Genomic DNA, 17,638 nt, shown 5'->3' with positions numbered 1-17,638 from the left:
CTACACTCTATAGCAGCTTGTGGCCTATGGTCTTTCTCAGTAGACCACGCCATGGGGGAGCCAATGAGGGACTCCTTACGTCCAGAGCCTCGCATCAACCGTATCTCCTTCTATGGTCCCTTCTTACTGGCCTACTCCCCTTCCACCATAGTGTCTCACTACCCTTCCAATCTAGGACCCCACGCCACTCCATTCCACTCCTGCTTCACTTGAACATCATCGACACATTTCTTCTGGCACCGCACGCCGACGTTCGTCTCAGGGTAGCGAGCATCGAAAGAAGCGGAGTGGTGGGGGGTCTTGTGGCTTCACCTGTTTTGGTAGTGAGGGGGGTACGGAGTCCCCTATTTCAGAGCATGCCACCTAAGAAGTAGAGGATAGGATACTGACGCACCCGTGCCAGACACGCACGGGCGCTACTATAGAGTAGAGTATGGCTGCAAAGTGGACTTTGGTATAGCACAGGGCAGGGCGTTTCGATGCCAATCTTCAAATTCTTATACGCTTGACATATAAGAATTGTTTTGTAAAGTTCAAAGACCAGCAACCCAATCATGCACGCTATATCGAGGAAGCGTTGCATGCTCAATTCCCAAATGCCCCCAATGAGTGTTTTTCAGCACAATGGTTGGAGGGCTACATTAAAACATTTTGTTTTGATTTGTTAAAATGGTTAATTTGTTCTTCTACTACTATAAAAAAAGTTTCCTTAAATTTGATGTGAGATCCTATGCAAAACATGTGTAGGAGGCATGCATGGTAATTTTTTAAAATACAAAAGGTTAAACAAAGGAGACTTTGCTAATTTTTTTCAAATGTGGCTCCCTCCATGTTACAACAAATTTGCATTTGGTGCTACTCGCTTTCTTGGGGTGTGTTTGGTTTAGTTCTAACGCCCTAGATAAAAGAGTGTAAATGCATTTAGGCAAAAGGGCAATCCATTTGAGGACTTAAATTACTGGTTTTCTTGGGCATAGGGTCATGCACCCTGTTGTATGTCTGTGTCCTAGATTTAATAGAGGTAGGGCACAATCGTATGCCAGGTTGCATGCGCTTCTGCCTGAGAAAAAATTAAATTTACAATATATTTCCACGCAAATTTCAACGCAGATTTCCACCTTGACTCGTTCCTCGAGGACGCCAAAGAGTAGCATAGGGGTAAGATCTTTGCTTATGAGCTAGGTTTCATGAAGAAAGGACCACAATCTGAGGTGAGCAAGGCATTGGCAAACGCAAGGAAAAGATGCCTATGCAGGTGTGTACATTACATATTTACATTAACTATGAACAAGTTAATTTTGGTGCCTACAATACACTACATTGTGTTAGATGGTTACAAAAATGCAACTTCAACATTAAAAGTGTCAAACGTTTATAGACATTTTTTTATGTTGAAAAAGTAGATTGCATTTTCAACGCGATGCAGATAACACGTAATTTCCAAAGCACTGTCTAAAAAGATTTGCCGTGGTTCTTGGAATATGGTGAGGAATACTTCCCTCCCAACGAGGAGAAGGCACACAATAACGCTGTAAAGGATAGGCATGAAAGAGAGGGTCACACTCCTATATTGTACCTACTACTACACAAGGTTATGGGAACCTTGAGCCCATTAAGGTATCTTCCATATTATGGAGTGGCCACATCTAGATTTATGATCGGCTACATCTTTCAAGCAAAAGATGGTATTAGATGTCCAAAAATCCTTGAAATATTCTAAAGCTTCTAGGTATGTGGGCTTGAGTTGGTGTTTGCATGTTCATTGTTTTATGCATATTTTTAAAGAGTTCGCATTTGTGGAGACAACCACAGTGTTTGTATGTAAAGATGGTGTTACAAGGATTTAAGGAGGCTTTTAGAAGAGAACTAGAATTTTGTGGAGCAAAATAATGCCTCTTTGTGTGCAGGAGGCCGCTCCCACGACCATGTCCGACTCTCCTCCTCGGCCTCTGTGTATCCAAGGAACCATGCCCATGTCTCCTCCTTATAACCCCAAGCCCGCCCGCCCACAGAGAGAGAGAGAGAGAGAGAGAGAGAGAGAGAGAGAGAGAGAGAGAGAGAGGACAAGGGATGCTTTGGACGGTTGAAGCACATGCTATTGAGAAACGACGGCAATTCGTGGAGGAGACAGAGAAAATAGAGTTGTTGCATGGCCATCCACAAAAGAGAGAGAGAAAGAGGTGGCTACCTATTCTACGAGAGGGATAGAGATAGATAGAATCTGCATATGTGTATGGTGCATGGATGTTCAAAAACGGGAGAAAAGGATGTTCACACACACACACACACACACCCTCGCATGCAATTGTCCTCACCTACCATACGATCCAGGTGCAACTCTCCTGCATTCTAGGAGCCGACAACTTTTTACTTCTATCATTATCAGTATCTTAGGCCCACTCTCCTTTTTAGCTTCAATTAGTGCACAATGAACTTGTAGAGCCGATGGGCTTCAATGCTTGACTGGGCTGGAGAGCCTCTCTCTCTCTCTCTCTCTCTCTCTCTCTCTGTCTTTCTCTTTGGCCAAAAACCAATTAATCTTACATGTCTCTTTCCTTTTTCTCCACTCCTTTGTGGCTCCAACTTTGTGCTTTGCCAACGCGCGCGTGCGCGCACACACACACACACACACACACAAAACAAGCCGCTATTTCAACCATCCTCTACCTCACAAAATAATTGGCGTGCAAGTTGCATGCATTCACAACTCCAAGGCCCAACAACTCACAACTTTTGTCAGCTCTCTCTCTCTCTCTCTCTCCCTTTAATTGGCCGCCTCACTAGACACAATATGCGCGCGCGTGCACACACACACACACACACACATAGGTCTATGTTCTCTTTTTCTCCCTCTCCCTCCCCCTTTTGATGGTGCTCTTTTTCTGCTAGAGCCATGTGATTTTCCTGCCGCCCACTACAGACGTCTTTCGTTCGCTACATTAGTGCTATATTCAAAAATCAAATTTTCAGTGAATGCAAAATCCCCCTTAAATTTTCCTTTTTTATATTAGGCACATTTAAACTGATATATTTACCCTATGTAGAGTAGAAAGTCTTTTGGCCCGGCAATAAACTTGAGCTACATTCGGACCTGGCATGTGGACGGCCTAACTTTTCCATAAGCAAGCAAGCACCCCTCTGTTTGTAGAAACATACTTAATCCTCGAGTTTTCCTTAGTGTCTCTCTTGTGGATGTGTGCGTACACACACTCATCACAACAATCAACGACTTGGTGGGGGAGGGAAGGGGGACAACAACTTACTCGCAACACATGGAGGTGTCAATTTTTCAAGAACTTTAAGAAAGAGTATATTGAGTAAATTTTCAAATTTCAAAATACAAAATTGCACAATTTGTTAAAATAATATCAATATTGGTATAGAGAAAGGCCCCTAGAAAAAAATTCCAAATATATATTCAAAAGTAAAATTTACATTGAAGAGCAAAATTCCCCTCAAATTTACCTTTTTTCTATCAGGCACATTTAAACTTATACACTTACCCTATGTAGAGTAAAAAGTCTTTTGGCTAAAAAAAGAAAGTAAATCTTTTGACTTTATTGTCAAAAGGCTCTTCATTCCTGCACCCCTTCATTTTTGCACTTTACATTATATGTTTTGTAAGGCTTTCTTTTAAGTAAAACAATAAAATATCCACAACAATTGTCATTTTTTTTTTATGTGCACTTAAGCTGGACCATTTAGTTTATGTAATGTAGAAAGCCTTTTGAATTTATATTTTCAAAAGTCTTTTTGTTTAGTTACTTTGTGTAAAGTAGAAAGTTTTTGATTTTCGATTCCCAAAAGTCTTTTCATTTCATGCAATGTTACTATCCATTTTGCATTTTAAATCTTAATACTCTTGACTTTTGCATTTTAGAATAGAGATCTTGTAAGGTTTTCTCTTAAGTGAAGCAGTGAGTGACACATGGAGCATCTCTCCTTCCTTGAAAAATTTAAGCTGCTTCATATATAGTATAGATAGATGTTATGCACAACATTATGTAACAACAATTGTGAAAAGACAGGTTATTTTCTTTGGTAGTTTCAATAAAACTTGAGTATTACTGCACCTACCCCCCCCCCCCCCCCCCCCCCCCTTCTCTCTCTCGTCCATTGGCTTAGTGCACACTAGGCGGATGCAGGAGAGCATGACACGACCGCTGGGGCGGGGGAGGGGGGGGGAGGGGTGCTTTGTCTCCCCTCTATAAATAGTACTAGTACGGTCGATCGCCTTTTGCGGCCTCTCTCTCTCTCTCTCTCTCTCTCTCTCTCTCTCTCTCTCTCTCGCATGCACATGGGTTTCTCTCAATTTTGGAGTTTAGCCTTCATGTTGCAAATTTCGACACGTGTAAAGGACTACCCCTTCCGCCGTATTATGTTGGTTTAGATATATTTTGCACCGATAAGAAGGGGCTAAAGTTTCTTGTAAGTTTTTTGCCTCTTTCTATAGAGCTCCCTGAATAATAATAGTACTAGGTGAAAAAACTCAAAAGAAATCTTTGGGAGGTGTGCTCTTTCTCGTCATTTTTCTTTTGCATGGTCCAGCAATCGCTATCGCCTTCTGGAGATGTTCGGATTCTAGGTCTCGCATCGGTGAAGCACTCAAGGAAGGTCTCAATCACTCAAGGAAGGTCTCAATCGATATGGTTCTATAATTCATCCAAGTTGTCTTGGCAGGCTCAAATGGCACTCAATGCCATTGGTGGTTTTAAGAAGTCGAGGGGAGTGTGATTTAGCCCTTCTCTAATGACTCTTCTAGTGTTGGGCAGTTTTGTATAATATCCAAATCAATACTAACATGTAAAAAACTTGGTGAGCTTGACAAAGATGCTAGCAAGTTTTTGATACAAAGTGGAAGGGCCCAAGACCATGAAGGTCTTGCAAGAGAACACAAATGCAAAAGATAAGTTGGCAACAATCATGGTTCACATATTTCATGAAGCTACATGTGAAGGTTTTCTAGCTAGCTGAAATTGGCACTATTGGATCTATTTTGGAGCATGAGCTGTGTCATTGGCCAAGAGACACAGGACAAGCTAGTTTTAGAAAATGTTGCACCACTAAGGCCTATATACTCACCTTGACAGCCCTAATTGAGGAGGGACGTGCACGAGGACAGGGAATAAATTCTTGGTTTGTGGATTTTTGCAAAGCTTTTGATACTATGCCAATAAGGAAGCTTATAAGGACACTGGTGTGCCAAGGGAGATGCAATGCAGAATATACAAACTATATTAGACAGTGGTAGGAAGAGTATCTGCCCCAAGGGGTATTTAGGATGGAGTGAAAAGTACTACGGGTATGAAGCAAGGCTCCCTACTTTCACCGACACTTCTTGGACTCTAGATTAATGAGGTTCCAAACTATGTGGAAAAATTGGGAGGCCACACTTTTCTATGGAGGGAGCAGATGCTAGATTTGCACATGGTTATGCAGCTTTGGGAGCACTTGAGAGATACATGGATGCCCAGATGTGCATATGGTTGCCGATACAAGGATGGAGTCAAGAGGATCATGAACTTTGGACAACTGCATAGAATCATGAGCTTTCAAGATCCGAGAATTCCCAACCTCTTTTCACTTGAGCTTAGGTGCCATAGAGAAACTCGCTTGAGAGATAGAGGAGCAGTATGCCCCAGACCGGGGAAACAATGTGCAGTACTTCCTTTCCGAATGCAGCTGATGGAGATATTGGGCCTCACGAGGACTCACCCCACGAACTGCTATATGCCATACAATGGCCTACCACCTGAAGTTATAAGGAGTTTGTTTTTTCCTATTTTAGCTAGGGATTTAGGCAGGATGATACTTTTATTTCTGTAACATTCCATCAGCATCTGTTGTACCTTGATAGGTTCAGGGCCATTTTGGCCTGTAAGAGTCGTTAAAGATCTTCCTTTCTTTCTTTGCCTATCCCTTCTTATGTAATACACAGCTATGGCAATGGAGTTAAGATGAAGAATACTACACCGGTGCCACACAAAACTAAATGATCCTAGTTAGTTTCACCAAGGTTTGTGCAAGGGTTCTATTAGTAAGACATATATTGCACCACATCAATTGCTACCCAATTAGTTCATTTTGCTCATACTGAACCATACCCCTCCATTAGCACTCCTTGTAATCATCTTCGCCGTTATAAGTTTGCTTTCTGTTATACATGGCTTTATCTTTCATATAATGGTTGTAATTGTGGTCTCATCAGCCATTTGGACCTGCGAGACAAAAATAGTAAACGTACTATATGGGACAGAAGACAGATATTATAAACATAAAATCTAAGGTAAGAGACATAATTTTGGATAATTTACTTCTGATGAGTAATGAACAGTCTACCGATTGGCCTACAATAGACCTTGACCTGATTGCGTGATTACAAAAAACAAGTAACATCTCCCTCCACAGTTTCCATATCTAAGGGGAGATAACATCACCAAGCTTTCTTTTCCCACTTTCAGCTGTAGACAATTTAGGTTCCAAAAAGCCCAACTCTCTAGCTTCAAAAAAGGAAAAAGCATTTGGTCACTACCATTATGGTGCAGTGCTCATATATCCAGTTTTGTCATGTACATTCCTGATTGAAAATGGAAAATCCCAAAAACTTCCATTGAACATTAATTTTCAAGGTCCAGAATTCAGCATTTTGGTTATAAATCGCGGTAAATACCATAGATTTGGCTATAAATCGCGGTAAATACCATAGATTTGGCTAAAATCCCAAGCATCTCCCCATTTTGATGTTAACAATCAAGGTCAAGAAAAAGGGCTGTTTTTAGCATATATATATGAAGCATCTCACCAAATTGACGTCAGCTGTGCATTGGCCCTATTAACATCAAAATGATAAATTTCAACACTAACTTTTAGAATTTGAGAGCAGCACAGACCAATACACTGTCTCCTTGCCTTACCATCATGTACATCAAGGTGATAGTTATGTCGAGTTTCATCTTTACCTTCAAAGCAGTCCACCATACTAAAACTGATGAGCTCAAGCTTTTGACAAATCTTGGCACATCAATTGCTCTGTTCCCCCAATCGACAGGATCAAACCTTTTGAACAATAAATACATGTGTTTTGAAAGTAAGAAAAAAATGAAAGACCCTTGAGAGACTAGCTTGAATGGGCAAGCATTTTATTGCTGATTTCAAGTATTAGGAGTGACATGCATGTGCAGTTGTCTGCTTGACCACATGGTATCTAGGACCTTGAATACCCCATGTCCATGTTTTCGACCCGGATGTACTAGTGACACTCTCCGGTTCCGCCATTGCAGCACAATGGGCATCTTCTTCATCACCTTGAAGACCTAGAAAAACGAGCACAAGCTTTCTTTAAATTTTTAATTTCAAATTTTGATATGTCCACCAAAAATAACCTGCGTCTTAGGCATACCAATACCAGCTAATGCGACCTTTGCACAAGCCTCCTTATCTACACTTTGGATGGATGGAACTACCTGAAACATCTAAAAGCTTAGTGTGAAAGGGGTCATTATCAAGAATAAACACAACTCAAAACCCAAACATGGCACCTGATCTGGCTTTTGTGACAATACTCCATCCACAGTACCTACCGGGGCATGGCTCTATGTCAGTACTACCCATTGCTAATTCTTGCTTCTCCTTGAGCACAGTATTCTCTAATAACCCTACATTTTTACAATTCGAGGCTGCTTCCTTTTGTTTAAAACCAGTCACCAAATTTGGCTCCATTTGTCCATCCTCAATATCATCGGTTTCCCCCATCTTCCTATGTTGCTCCTCATTGTACTGCTGCTCCATCAGAATATCCATGTGAGAGAGTGCAAAATGCTGACATCTCTGTTTCTTGTATTCACTAGACTGAGTTACTTTAGCTGAAACACACATTGATAAAAAGAAAGGAGTTAGAAAAGTTAAAAGCCAAAATTTGCATCCTTGACAGCAGTGACTGTTTTTACTCCTAAACAAAATATAAAAGGACATATTGTCCCTACTTGCCTAGTGCCTTAGGCGTAGTGGTCTCAGATTAAATATCCACGATTTTTTTAAGCTCGAGCACTTGAGATTTCTTTTTGGAAACAAAAAGAATCACATTATACATATCAATCTATTCAAAAACTTGCTGGAAGTAAAAGTTACTAAGGCCGGAACAGTTTGAGTCACACACTAAAGTAATCCCAATCCCAGCGGGGGAGCAGCAGAAACGAACGGAGATTCCAACCGGAGCCAACCTCCTTTTGAGGAATCAAGGGAAGATGATGTGACATGGCCTGTTCCTGCCAGGAGATCTCGACAGGATGGAGTACCGGTGTCAACTCCAAGTGGACACCTGAGCCAAAAGGATCATCAAATACTCCAAGGACCTGAAGGCTGAAATAATCAACGTATCTAAAGAACCATCCACTTGATGAGGTCCATTCACGATGCCATCCATTCACCTCTCAAGTCGGCTATGAAGAAGAAACCAAACCCGAGTGCAGAAAAGCAAAAACTATACCCACAAGAAGATAACCACCTCCTCCTGTGGGCCCTCTCATGTGTTGTAAAAAAACAAAGAAGAGTTTGACGACGCTCTTGAGCAGAAGGTCAACAAAATGATGATGACTACAAAACAATCTCGGAAGACGAGCCATTCAAAGGATTATCCCAACTACCTAGGTCAGAAATCTACTTTCGAGGAAGCGAGTCCTATTGGGTATAAAGGCCCTTGCCTCTTTATAAACTCACACAACTCTCACTGGGTGTGAACACACCCTTATTGTACATTGTAGCATATAAAATACATCACGAAGCAGTCAGAAAAAGCTGAAAGCTGCACACCCAGGTAGTTTTCGGGTCACAGCATTTCAAATCCTCTCACACAAGACAAGTCAGAACCCCGTGGGAAAGGTTTTCGGGTCACAGCATTTCAAATCCTCTCACACAAGACAAGTTAGAACCCCGCGGGAAATTTCAGCCTCATCATCGTTCTTCCACAACAGCAGATTTTGCGTCAAAAATTGCACGTTTTGCATAAAAGCTTCACAGATTTTGGGACTTTTCATGTAAAAGTGAAATTTCACTCGTCTAAGTCAATTTCATTGACATTTGTGCACGATTGAGCCCGGAAAATTTGGGGCTTTTGCAAAATTTACTGAAATTTTGCATAATTTGCTTATATCTCGCTTATGAGATCATGTATTAATGCAATTGAGACAGATTCATCAGAGAAATTTTGGGGCTTTTGCTGAAACTATGGATTGTAGCAAATTAACGCAAGAAATTTTGGGCGTTTTGCTGAAATTTCTAAATTTTGGCAAAATTGATGCGTGTAATACACTGTGGGGACATTGCTAATGCAAAATTTTGTATGGTAAATTGTGGTTTTACCTCCCACTTGTGAGATTATGGAGAAATTGCAGAGATTTATTGTTGTTTCGTGTATCACAAATCGATACATATTCTTATCTATGCAATACATGCGTCGGGCAACTCTCATCGAGTTATTATATTGCTGAATATTCAAGTTGCAGTTGTTCTAGAGATCATTTGCAGACCTGGGACTGTGCAAATGCATTTTTGGTGATATTGCTAAAGTGGAAGTCACTCGTTGGCAATGTCTGCGAGTTTTGTATGCTGAAATTTCAGCTTTTCTGCTTAAAAGGTAGTGTTGGATGCTTTCAAATGATTTCATGCTTTTGTTACCACACAAAAGGGGCTTAAATTGAAAGCAATGAGAACGGATAATGGGGGAGAGTATGTCTCTAATGAGTTCAACAAGTTTTGTGAGATGCATGGCATTAAACTGGAGTTGATGGCTCCTTATAACCCTGCATCAAATGGCGTGGCTGAACGATATAATCACACACTTTGTGAAAGGGTCAAATGCGTGTTGTCCACAGCTAATCTCCCACAGGAGTGTTGGGGAGAGGCTCTTAAAACTGCAGTTCATGTATGCAATCGCTCTCCGAATCGTGCTTTGAAGAATGGCATCCCTGAAGGAGTTTGGTCTGGCAAACTTGCTTCATATGACCATTTGCAAGTCTTTGGCTGTGATGCCTTTGTGCATGTACTTGTAGAATTGAGGACCAAACTTGACATGAAATCCATCAAGGGCATCTTCATGGGATATGGAGATGAGGGAGAGATATGTTATGGAATTTGGTTACCTCAGACAGGAGGATAGTACACAACCAAGAGGTAGTGTTTAATGAGGCGGAGTTGTTGAATAATGCTAGACAAAGTGATCTTGACAAAAAGAAGGTCAAAATTCGGCATGAACAGCCAGCCGTTAATCAATTATTAACTGAAAATTTTGTTCCTATTGAAGTTGAAAATGAGCAGCAACCCATTGTGCTACTGCCAGAAGATCATGGGCAGCCAATAGATGTTTAGGATGGGGTAGGACAAGATGAAGAACATGCTGAAAATAGATTAGAGCAGTAAGGAAATGCTGAAAATCAACCATCTAATGATGGTGTGCACATTCCTGAAGATGTAGGCCCATTGCCACAAAACATGGACCATTGGGTAAGGTCTACACATGTCAAAAGGCAGCCACAGAGGTTTCAACCATAATTGGATTGCATTGTGTTGACAGATGAAAATGAGCCTCTGACCTATAAAGAGGCAGAATCGTATGAAAACAAAAGTGGGAGTTGCTATGCAAAACGAGATGAATTCTCTCTGTATGCAAATGATACACGGTGGTGCAACCAAAGTTGGTCGACCATAGAAGGTGGCATGAGCAGGTATGTGCAGGCTAGCAGAAGCATGGCAAAGAGCTAGAGCAGCTACATAAATCCTGGCCAAACATGTAGCAGCGGATATGTATGGCTGATGCGGTGTATAGGCCAAGAAAGGCTCCGAAAGGGGCTAGTTTGGGTGGGAGATGAAGGAGGTTTAAGGAGCAGTCTCTTTGCCTAGAAATGTAGTGCTTGAAGTGTTGAAGGAGCAGGTCCAAACGGCTCATCAAACAGAGCTATGGAGCCCAAGATATTTGAGTTTGAAGTTGCAATGCATTGTAGATCCTCGACCGATATAGGGCAGGTGGAGCCAGTTGGTCCAGCCAATTTGGAGTTGTGGGTGTGTAGAGTTTGATTTGTGGAGCCTGCTGGTCTTTTCAGATCGGCAATCTGAGCGGATATCAAGTTATTAGCAATCAAAGTTTTGCCGGGGGCTAGGTTTCTGTCGGGTTGGTCGCAACGATCGATGTGCCATCTGATGTTTTTGGACCTTTGCCAAGGATAGTATGCATTCTATGCGGTATATAGAGCTAACAGGAATTGATTGCTCGTCAAATAGAGTTTTGGACTGCAAGTTATGGCCGGACAAAGATTAGGTGCGGTTGCTCGAGGTTAGTTGCAGATGAAATTTAACGTTTTCGCGGCTTTGGATGGTGAGCTTAGAAATCTCAAAATGCGGCAAGGAGCAGGTAATGTGAAGATGGAAACGGGGGGAGCCAAAGAGTTGCAATGCTTGGGGTTTTTTTTTGGAAAAAAGCTTGAATTTTTTGAAGGCTTGGGGGTGAATGCCCTGGAGGCGACACATGGCGGCGATGAAGTCCCACACGGGGAGACGTTGGCTCGAAACACAAGTTATATAGCCCAAAAGTGGACTCACTATAGGTTGCACAAAGAGGGAGAGAGGAGAGCTCTCTCACCTCGTGGGCTATGGCACCAAGATGTTGGCTCTGTTGGCGGTACTTGCGGCCTTGCAGGGGTGCGCGACGCTGGTGTTTTGGCCGGTGAGGGAGGAGGCGACGGCAGGTGGCGATGCCCGCTGGGTGGCGGTCCTGTGTAGGGTGATGATGTGGCAATGCGCCCGGTTGGGGGCAGTTCACACGCGCCCGATGAACCCAAAATTTTTGAGAAGGGAAGGGGGGTCCTCCACTACCGATATCGCTAGTGCTAGGGGGGGTCTCCCGCGGCAAATGACAGTTGTGTGTGTGTGTGTGTGTGTGTGTGTGAGAGAGAGAGAGAGAGAGAGAGAGAGAGAGAGAGAGAGAGAGAGAGAGAGAGAGAGAGAGAGAGATGAAAAATGAAATGTTATATTAATGTTGATAGACCGCTTTTGGCGTGTACAAAGTAGCGTTTATATGCATGGTCATATGTACAAAAAGATGTAAATATATGCATTTGGGAGCTTAGCAAAGTGGTTTCAATTGTGAAAAAAGATGCAACGTGTACACATTGTGAATAGACAGGTTCGCGTGCTAGCAGTCGGACACATGTACATGCCCGGGCAGGGTATCGAGGCCTTGGATATGGTTCTAGGTGGCTTATTTTGGCTCTGGAGAATGTGTTTGAGCTTTCTAGAATGTAAATAATGCAAGCGACAAGTATGGGTACTCTCATCCTGCTCGAGAAGTTTGGGACATACAGTAACTGTCTATTTACGGTGCCTGATCTGTGGTGATGCGTGCACCGCCCTAGAAGTGGTCAAAAATAGAATGTTGGGATGTGGCAAAGTGCTTTGGGTATCGAGGATCAAGCGTACAAAATTTGGTGAATTTTGTAGTCTGTTGGGGTTTTTCCTACGAAAAATGCCCGCCGGGGGTTAAAACTCGCCAAAACTGGGTCAAAAAAGGTCCAAAAATGACCAAAAATGGTGTGAGAGGGCTTCAATTTGCCACATCAGTGACGCTGCCGTAAGTGCTTGAGCTGAAGGAGCATTTTCGAAGCCAAGTCTTGGCACTTTCATCTCTCTGTGTGGGGAAGGAAGCAGGGTTCCTACTCTCTTCAATTTTGCACTTGGGAGAGTCTATGGAAGTTCTGAGGTTTCCATGGACGTGTGTGTGTGCAAGGAATTGAGGGAAGAAGGTGCGGCTTTCTGCAAGACTATGTGACCCTGTATCGGTGCCATTAGGGTTGGCGCTACTCCAAAGAGTCCAACAGAGTGGAGTTTGGTGGAGCTTTTGCAATGGTTTGAGAGAGGCCTTTTGTGGCTGGAGTTTTTCATATTTTGATGGTTTGTCTTGTATATTTTGGTCACCATCAAGTGTGATTTCAAGTGTTGATCAACTCGACTCACCTTGTAGTGTCTGCGGGCAGGCAAGGGCTTGTAGGTCGAGGCGTTTGGAGTTTAAATTGAGCTTGTGGGTGGTGTTTTTATTGAGCTCTTGAGTGGTGGTGTGTGTGGGTTTGAATTTAAGCAAATTCCTTGTGGTGTGTTGAGTTGTCTGGGTGTGTGAGTGTTAGGTGCAGCGGAATAATTGTTTGCGCTTTGCTCAAGATGAGTGCTCCGAACTGTGCTCAAGGTTCCTTTTAGTTCTTATGGAAGGGAGAGCCTTCCGTTCTTAATGGAAAGTGCTATGATCACAAACAAAGTGAATGGACACTGTGCATGCAAATGTATGAGACTGAGAGATAGAGAGAGAAGAGAGATACGACACCAGAGACGACGTAAAACCTTCCTCCGAAGGCCCCACTCTCGTCGGCGAGAGTGGTCTACTTATTGATTGCACAAAGTGGTACAATGACGATGCAATGGACTGATGCAACTTGGGACTATGCCGATGACGACGACGACAACTTTAGGGCTGAAATCTGTGGTCTTCTATCTGCTGAATTTCGGGACTGTTTTCGGTGGCTGAAAATGACTGTTTTGGCTGCGTTTTCATGGGCTGAAAATGGCTATCTTCTGCAACCAACTAGGGCTGAATCTGCTGCAAATCTTAACTGCTGAAAATGCTGCTCATCTGCTGCGATAAGGGCTGAAAACCAAAAACGCTGGGCAGCCTGCTAGCGTTAGTGAAAACACTGAGGTCTTGGGGGTGATGGCGATGCATGCACAGCTGAAAACGCCAGCTTGATGGAGAGGCCAACGATGTCAAAAACGCTAGAGTGTAGGTATCTGCTGCGGTCAAGAAATGCTGAAAACGCCAAGCAATGGTGGGGGTTGGCGATGGCAAAATTGAAAACACTAGGCTTGGGGAGGGAGGTCGCCAAGGCTTGCGGGTGCTAAGGGTACTGCGGGTTCTTGCTGAGAAGATGCCTGTTGAGCAGGGAGCTCCTGCTGCCTCTTCTACCAGAAAGTGCTAACTTGGGTTTGCTTATATATTAACTTAGCAAAATTGCCCTACCTACTTTTGTTGGAAAGTCACTTAAAAATAATAAGTGAAAAATACCAAAAATAGGGAAAATAGGCTAAATGCACTGGAAAATTCCCCTGACTGAATCTGATGGATTCTGAAGGGAATACTGATGATCATGCTGTGTGCAACCAGAGGATATGCATCTATGCTAAGTGACTGGGCATGCAAGGTCTATGAATAGACTCACAAAAGTGCCAGATCACTTCTAATCTAGACTTGACTGGACTGACTGAACCCTGATCATGCTGTAGCTTATCCACAGACACGTAGGGTTGGATGTGTCACGTGACAGTGAGTGTGCACACGGTGTCTTTTGTTCCATCAACATCTTCAAAAGGCCAAAGTGACCTATGAGACCAGAAAGTTACAATGTGGTGGATTTGATACAAAGTCAGAGTAACAAGATGACAAAATGACAAAATAAAATACTATGGAATCCTAAACTGCTAGGTGTGAACTAAGCAGCTAGCTGGGATAGCTAGATCACAAGAGATCCAGCATCGGTCGCTGGCGGATCTCATCAATCTCCTCCATGGTCAGTAGTTTGACCGGACGTCATGCATGTCGGGCCAAAGTGATCCGAATCCTCTGATGCAGCCTCCGTTGATGCTGTGTAGTCCTCCGCAGTCGTGGCTGTCTGGATCTCCCCAGCTCAGTCGCTCGGTCGATCAGTGTGCCTCTGGTGTGAGGCGACGAGCTCTGCTGTGGTAGTAACTCCTCCAAGTGTCCAGTGGAAGCTCTAAAGAAGTTTGTGATTTGTCTCTGAGACTGGCTAGCCTCTCCTCTCATTAGGCTCTCTCTGTGTCTGCACAGCTCGAGCAAAAACAAACTTTGGCATCTCTGATCCTCGTACTACATGACTCTGGAGAATGGTCCAAAGCCCTCTCTGAACAAGCAATGGAAGCGGCCTCGTATCTCGTAGTAGACGGGGCAGTCGCATGTGTAGTGCAACTCTGTCTCAGGCTCGATGTCACACAAGGGGCATGTCCTAGCCTCTGCTGTTACTCCGCTGTATCTCCCAGTCTCGATCCGCAGTTAGTGTGAAGATGTGCGTATCTGGCCAAGAGCACATTAGCAGATTTCGAGCTATGGCTGTTGTCAATGCATGAGGAAAAGCTACAGACAGTGCTGCTATTGATGTGCGGGCGGGCCAAGATTTGGTTCGATGGTTTAAAAAGCAGTGATCGAGGATCATGGCGGAGCTGCAAAGTCAGTTTCTGGAGCGGTTTCGAGAGGTGATTACTGTAGAGGAAGCTGGTGCAAAGCTGAAGGCGGTACGCCAGGATGTGAGTAAGGATTTTCCTATTTTCATTGAGCAGTTTCAAGCCTGTTGGAAGCAGTTGGAGGTTGCTACTGGGATAAAAGGCAATCAATATTTGAAGCTGTCAAAGCTGTTAGAGTGCTTGCATCTGAGGATTAGAGAAAAGGTCAAGGACAGTGCGGATTCGTATGAGGACGTGGTCTATTTGGCCAAGATGGACAACCGCATGTTGGTATGGGCTGATGACACCATGGTTTCAGTCACATGGCTTCAGCATGGATAGGCTACCTCCATTCCATTACTCCTTGGATGCACCCTCCCTTTCTCTCACACGGACACACACGACTACACTTATACGTCAGGATTTGATTCAACTAGATCCCAAAAGCACATGGATACAACCGGTACAAGAGTTGGGCATGAAGATGGATTTCTATAGAGAGCATCTTCTCCGACTAACAGAGGATGGATATGTGATCAGACCGGACTATATGGACACTCATTTATCCTATGGGATACGATGTGCTATTGGTCAGATGCGCACATCATCGCATCAGCTAGAGATTGAAACTGGCAGATTTAGGAGGGTACGAGCAGAAGCCAGAATATGCCAGTTGTATCTGTTAAAGTTTAGGCATCTCAAGTGAACTGCCCAATGTGATCCCATTATTTAGGTTGGCTTTTAGGTATTTGTTTTACTTCTTTGTCATAGTCTTGGGTAGGGCAATTTACTGGGATTGCTATATAAGCAACCCCTTGCCTCCATTGTATACACATTCAGTTATTCATTGCCAAAATTGATTGGTTTAGGAGACTCTGGCTTGGGGACGAGGATGTCAGATTACAGAGACCAGTTTCTCACCATACTGTCTGGGGGGTTCATACAGAGACCACGCTATATGGACACATATATGCCACATAGCTCACGGGTGGCGATTGGTCAGCTGAGAGTGGCTTCACACAGGTTAGAGATTGAGATCGGGAGACATACTGGTGTTCCCAGGGAGGAGCGAGTCTGCAGAGCCTGCACAGAGGAGGTGGAGAATGAGGAGCACTTTGTATGTAGATGCAGAGCATACACTGAGATCAGAGGCAGGTATGAGGCCTTATTCAGAGGACAGCCCACTCTCCGAGAGATCATGGACTCTCGAGATCAGAGACAGCTCGGACGCTTCTTACTAGAGATACAGAGCCATCGGGACACACTACTACAGCCACGCACAGCTACACAGACAGAGGGGAGACAGTCGCGGCTCACAGACTTCTTTCAGAGGATTGCCGCCCCTTCCTCACCAGACACTCAGAGGGGAGTGACACTCCCACAGGCGGAGGTGAGCCGAGCTAGACGACGACCACGAGTCACAGGCTACAGGGGCGCGAGCTCCCACCACCGACAGATCGAGGAGATCCGAGCCCGGGAGCGCCGTGCCACTGAGGAGCGAGTAGCTCAGATGAGGGCCGACCCGACAGCTTTCATCCGGGTAGCCTTGGCACCAGCCCCGCCCATGTACCACATCTTACATCCCCCCATTTGTACAGGATGGAGCTAGATAGCTTGATGCATTCTCATTCTCATGATTGTACTACCTTGAGCATATAGACATGCATATACCCCTAGAGATAGAGCTCCATCCCTCCTCAGATACTCCCCTACCTACCTACTTTCAGTTCAGTTTTGTATCAGTTTTGTTTCATTTGTCTTTCCGATAGACGGATGACATACACACCATGTACATTTGATTTGTCTCATAGGCCGATTTCGGCCTGACATAGACGTTAAAAATCTTTCTTTCTCTCTCTCTCTCTCTCTCTCTCTCTCTCTCTCTCTCTCTCTCTCTCTCGGTTTTCTGCACGCCTGCAAGAAAATCTTACGCAGGAGTATCAATGGCACAATTCGAAAGGTGGAACGAGAAGTAGGTACTCTCTCTCTCTCTCTCTCCTTGGGGTTTCTTCGCGCCTGCAGCAGTGCCGTTTTAGGGTTTCTACGCACCTGCAGCAGCGCTGTTTCAGGTTTGGTGAGCCGTGACCTGGGGATCCTTCAAGGCCGCCTCTGCTACTTCGTTTTTCAGCCTTGCGCCAGCACCCTTGCTCAGCTCAAACCCTCAGTTCAGTGCCAACAGGTCCTCTGTTTTGCTGCAGAACGTCATTGCCTACCCCTGGGCTGCTATGTTTTCAAAGAAACCCTGCTGTTTCTTGGTGTGCGTCTTCAACTGTGGCCTCTATTTCTGCACATGAGTGGGCTTTGCAGCACCTTGATGGCTGTTCCATCCCTGTTGTGTACGAAGTGAAGATCCACTTTGTTGGCACTGCCTACT

General features: G+C 44.0%; 1 protein-coding gene across 3 annotated transcripts in view; it reads right to left on the bottom strand.

The window, feature by feature from the left end:
- Nucleotides 1-7,173: 7,173 nt before the first annotated feature.
- The window catches only part of LOC147441521 (uncharacterized), a 107,491-nt gene continuing 97,026 nt past the window's right edge, over nucleotides 7,174-17,638 (bottom strand). For 2 of the 3 annotated variants that reach the window (XM_086483134.1, XM_086483132.1), the window contains 3 exons: nucleotides 7,539-7,862; nucleotides 7,406-7,463; nucleotides 7,174-7,313 (listed from right to left, as the gene is read on the bottom strand). In XM_086483134.1, the coding sequence (XP_086339260.1) occupies nucleotides 7,435-7,463; nucleotides 7,539-7,862 (353 nt within the window). In that variant the 3' untranslated portion in view covers nucleotides 7,174-7,313; nucleotides 7,406-7,434. Of the gene's footprint in view, nucleotides 7,314-7,399; nucleotides 7,464-7,538; nucleotides 7,863-17,638 lie in introns of all 3 variants that reach the window. The other variant, XM_086483133.1, reaches the window with a different exon arrangement.

The sequence above is a fragment of the Adiantum capillus-veneris genome, chromosome 15, assembly GCF_014529385.1.
Source record: "Adiantum capillus-veneris isolate H3 chromosome 15, ASM1452938v2, whole genome shotgun sequence".
NCBI classification, from domain to species: Eukaryota; Viridiplantae; Streptophyta; class Polypodiopsida; order Polypodiales; family Pteridaceae; genus Adiantum; species Adiantum capillus-veneris.
The sequence above is the reverse complement of the archived record's forward strand: the minus strand, read 5'-3'. Positions and strand labels throughout refer to the sequence as shown.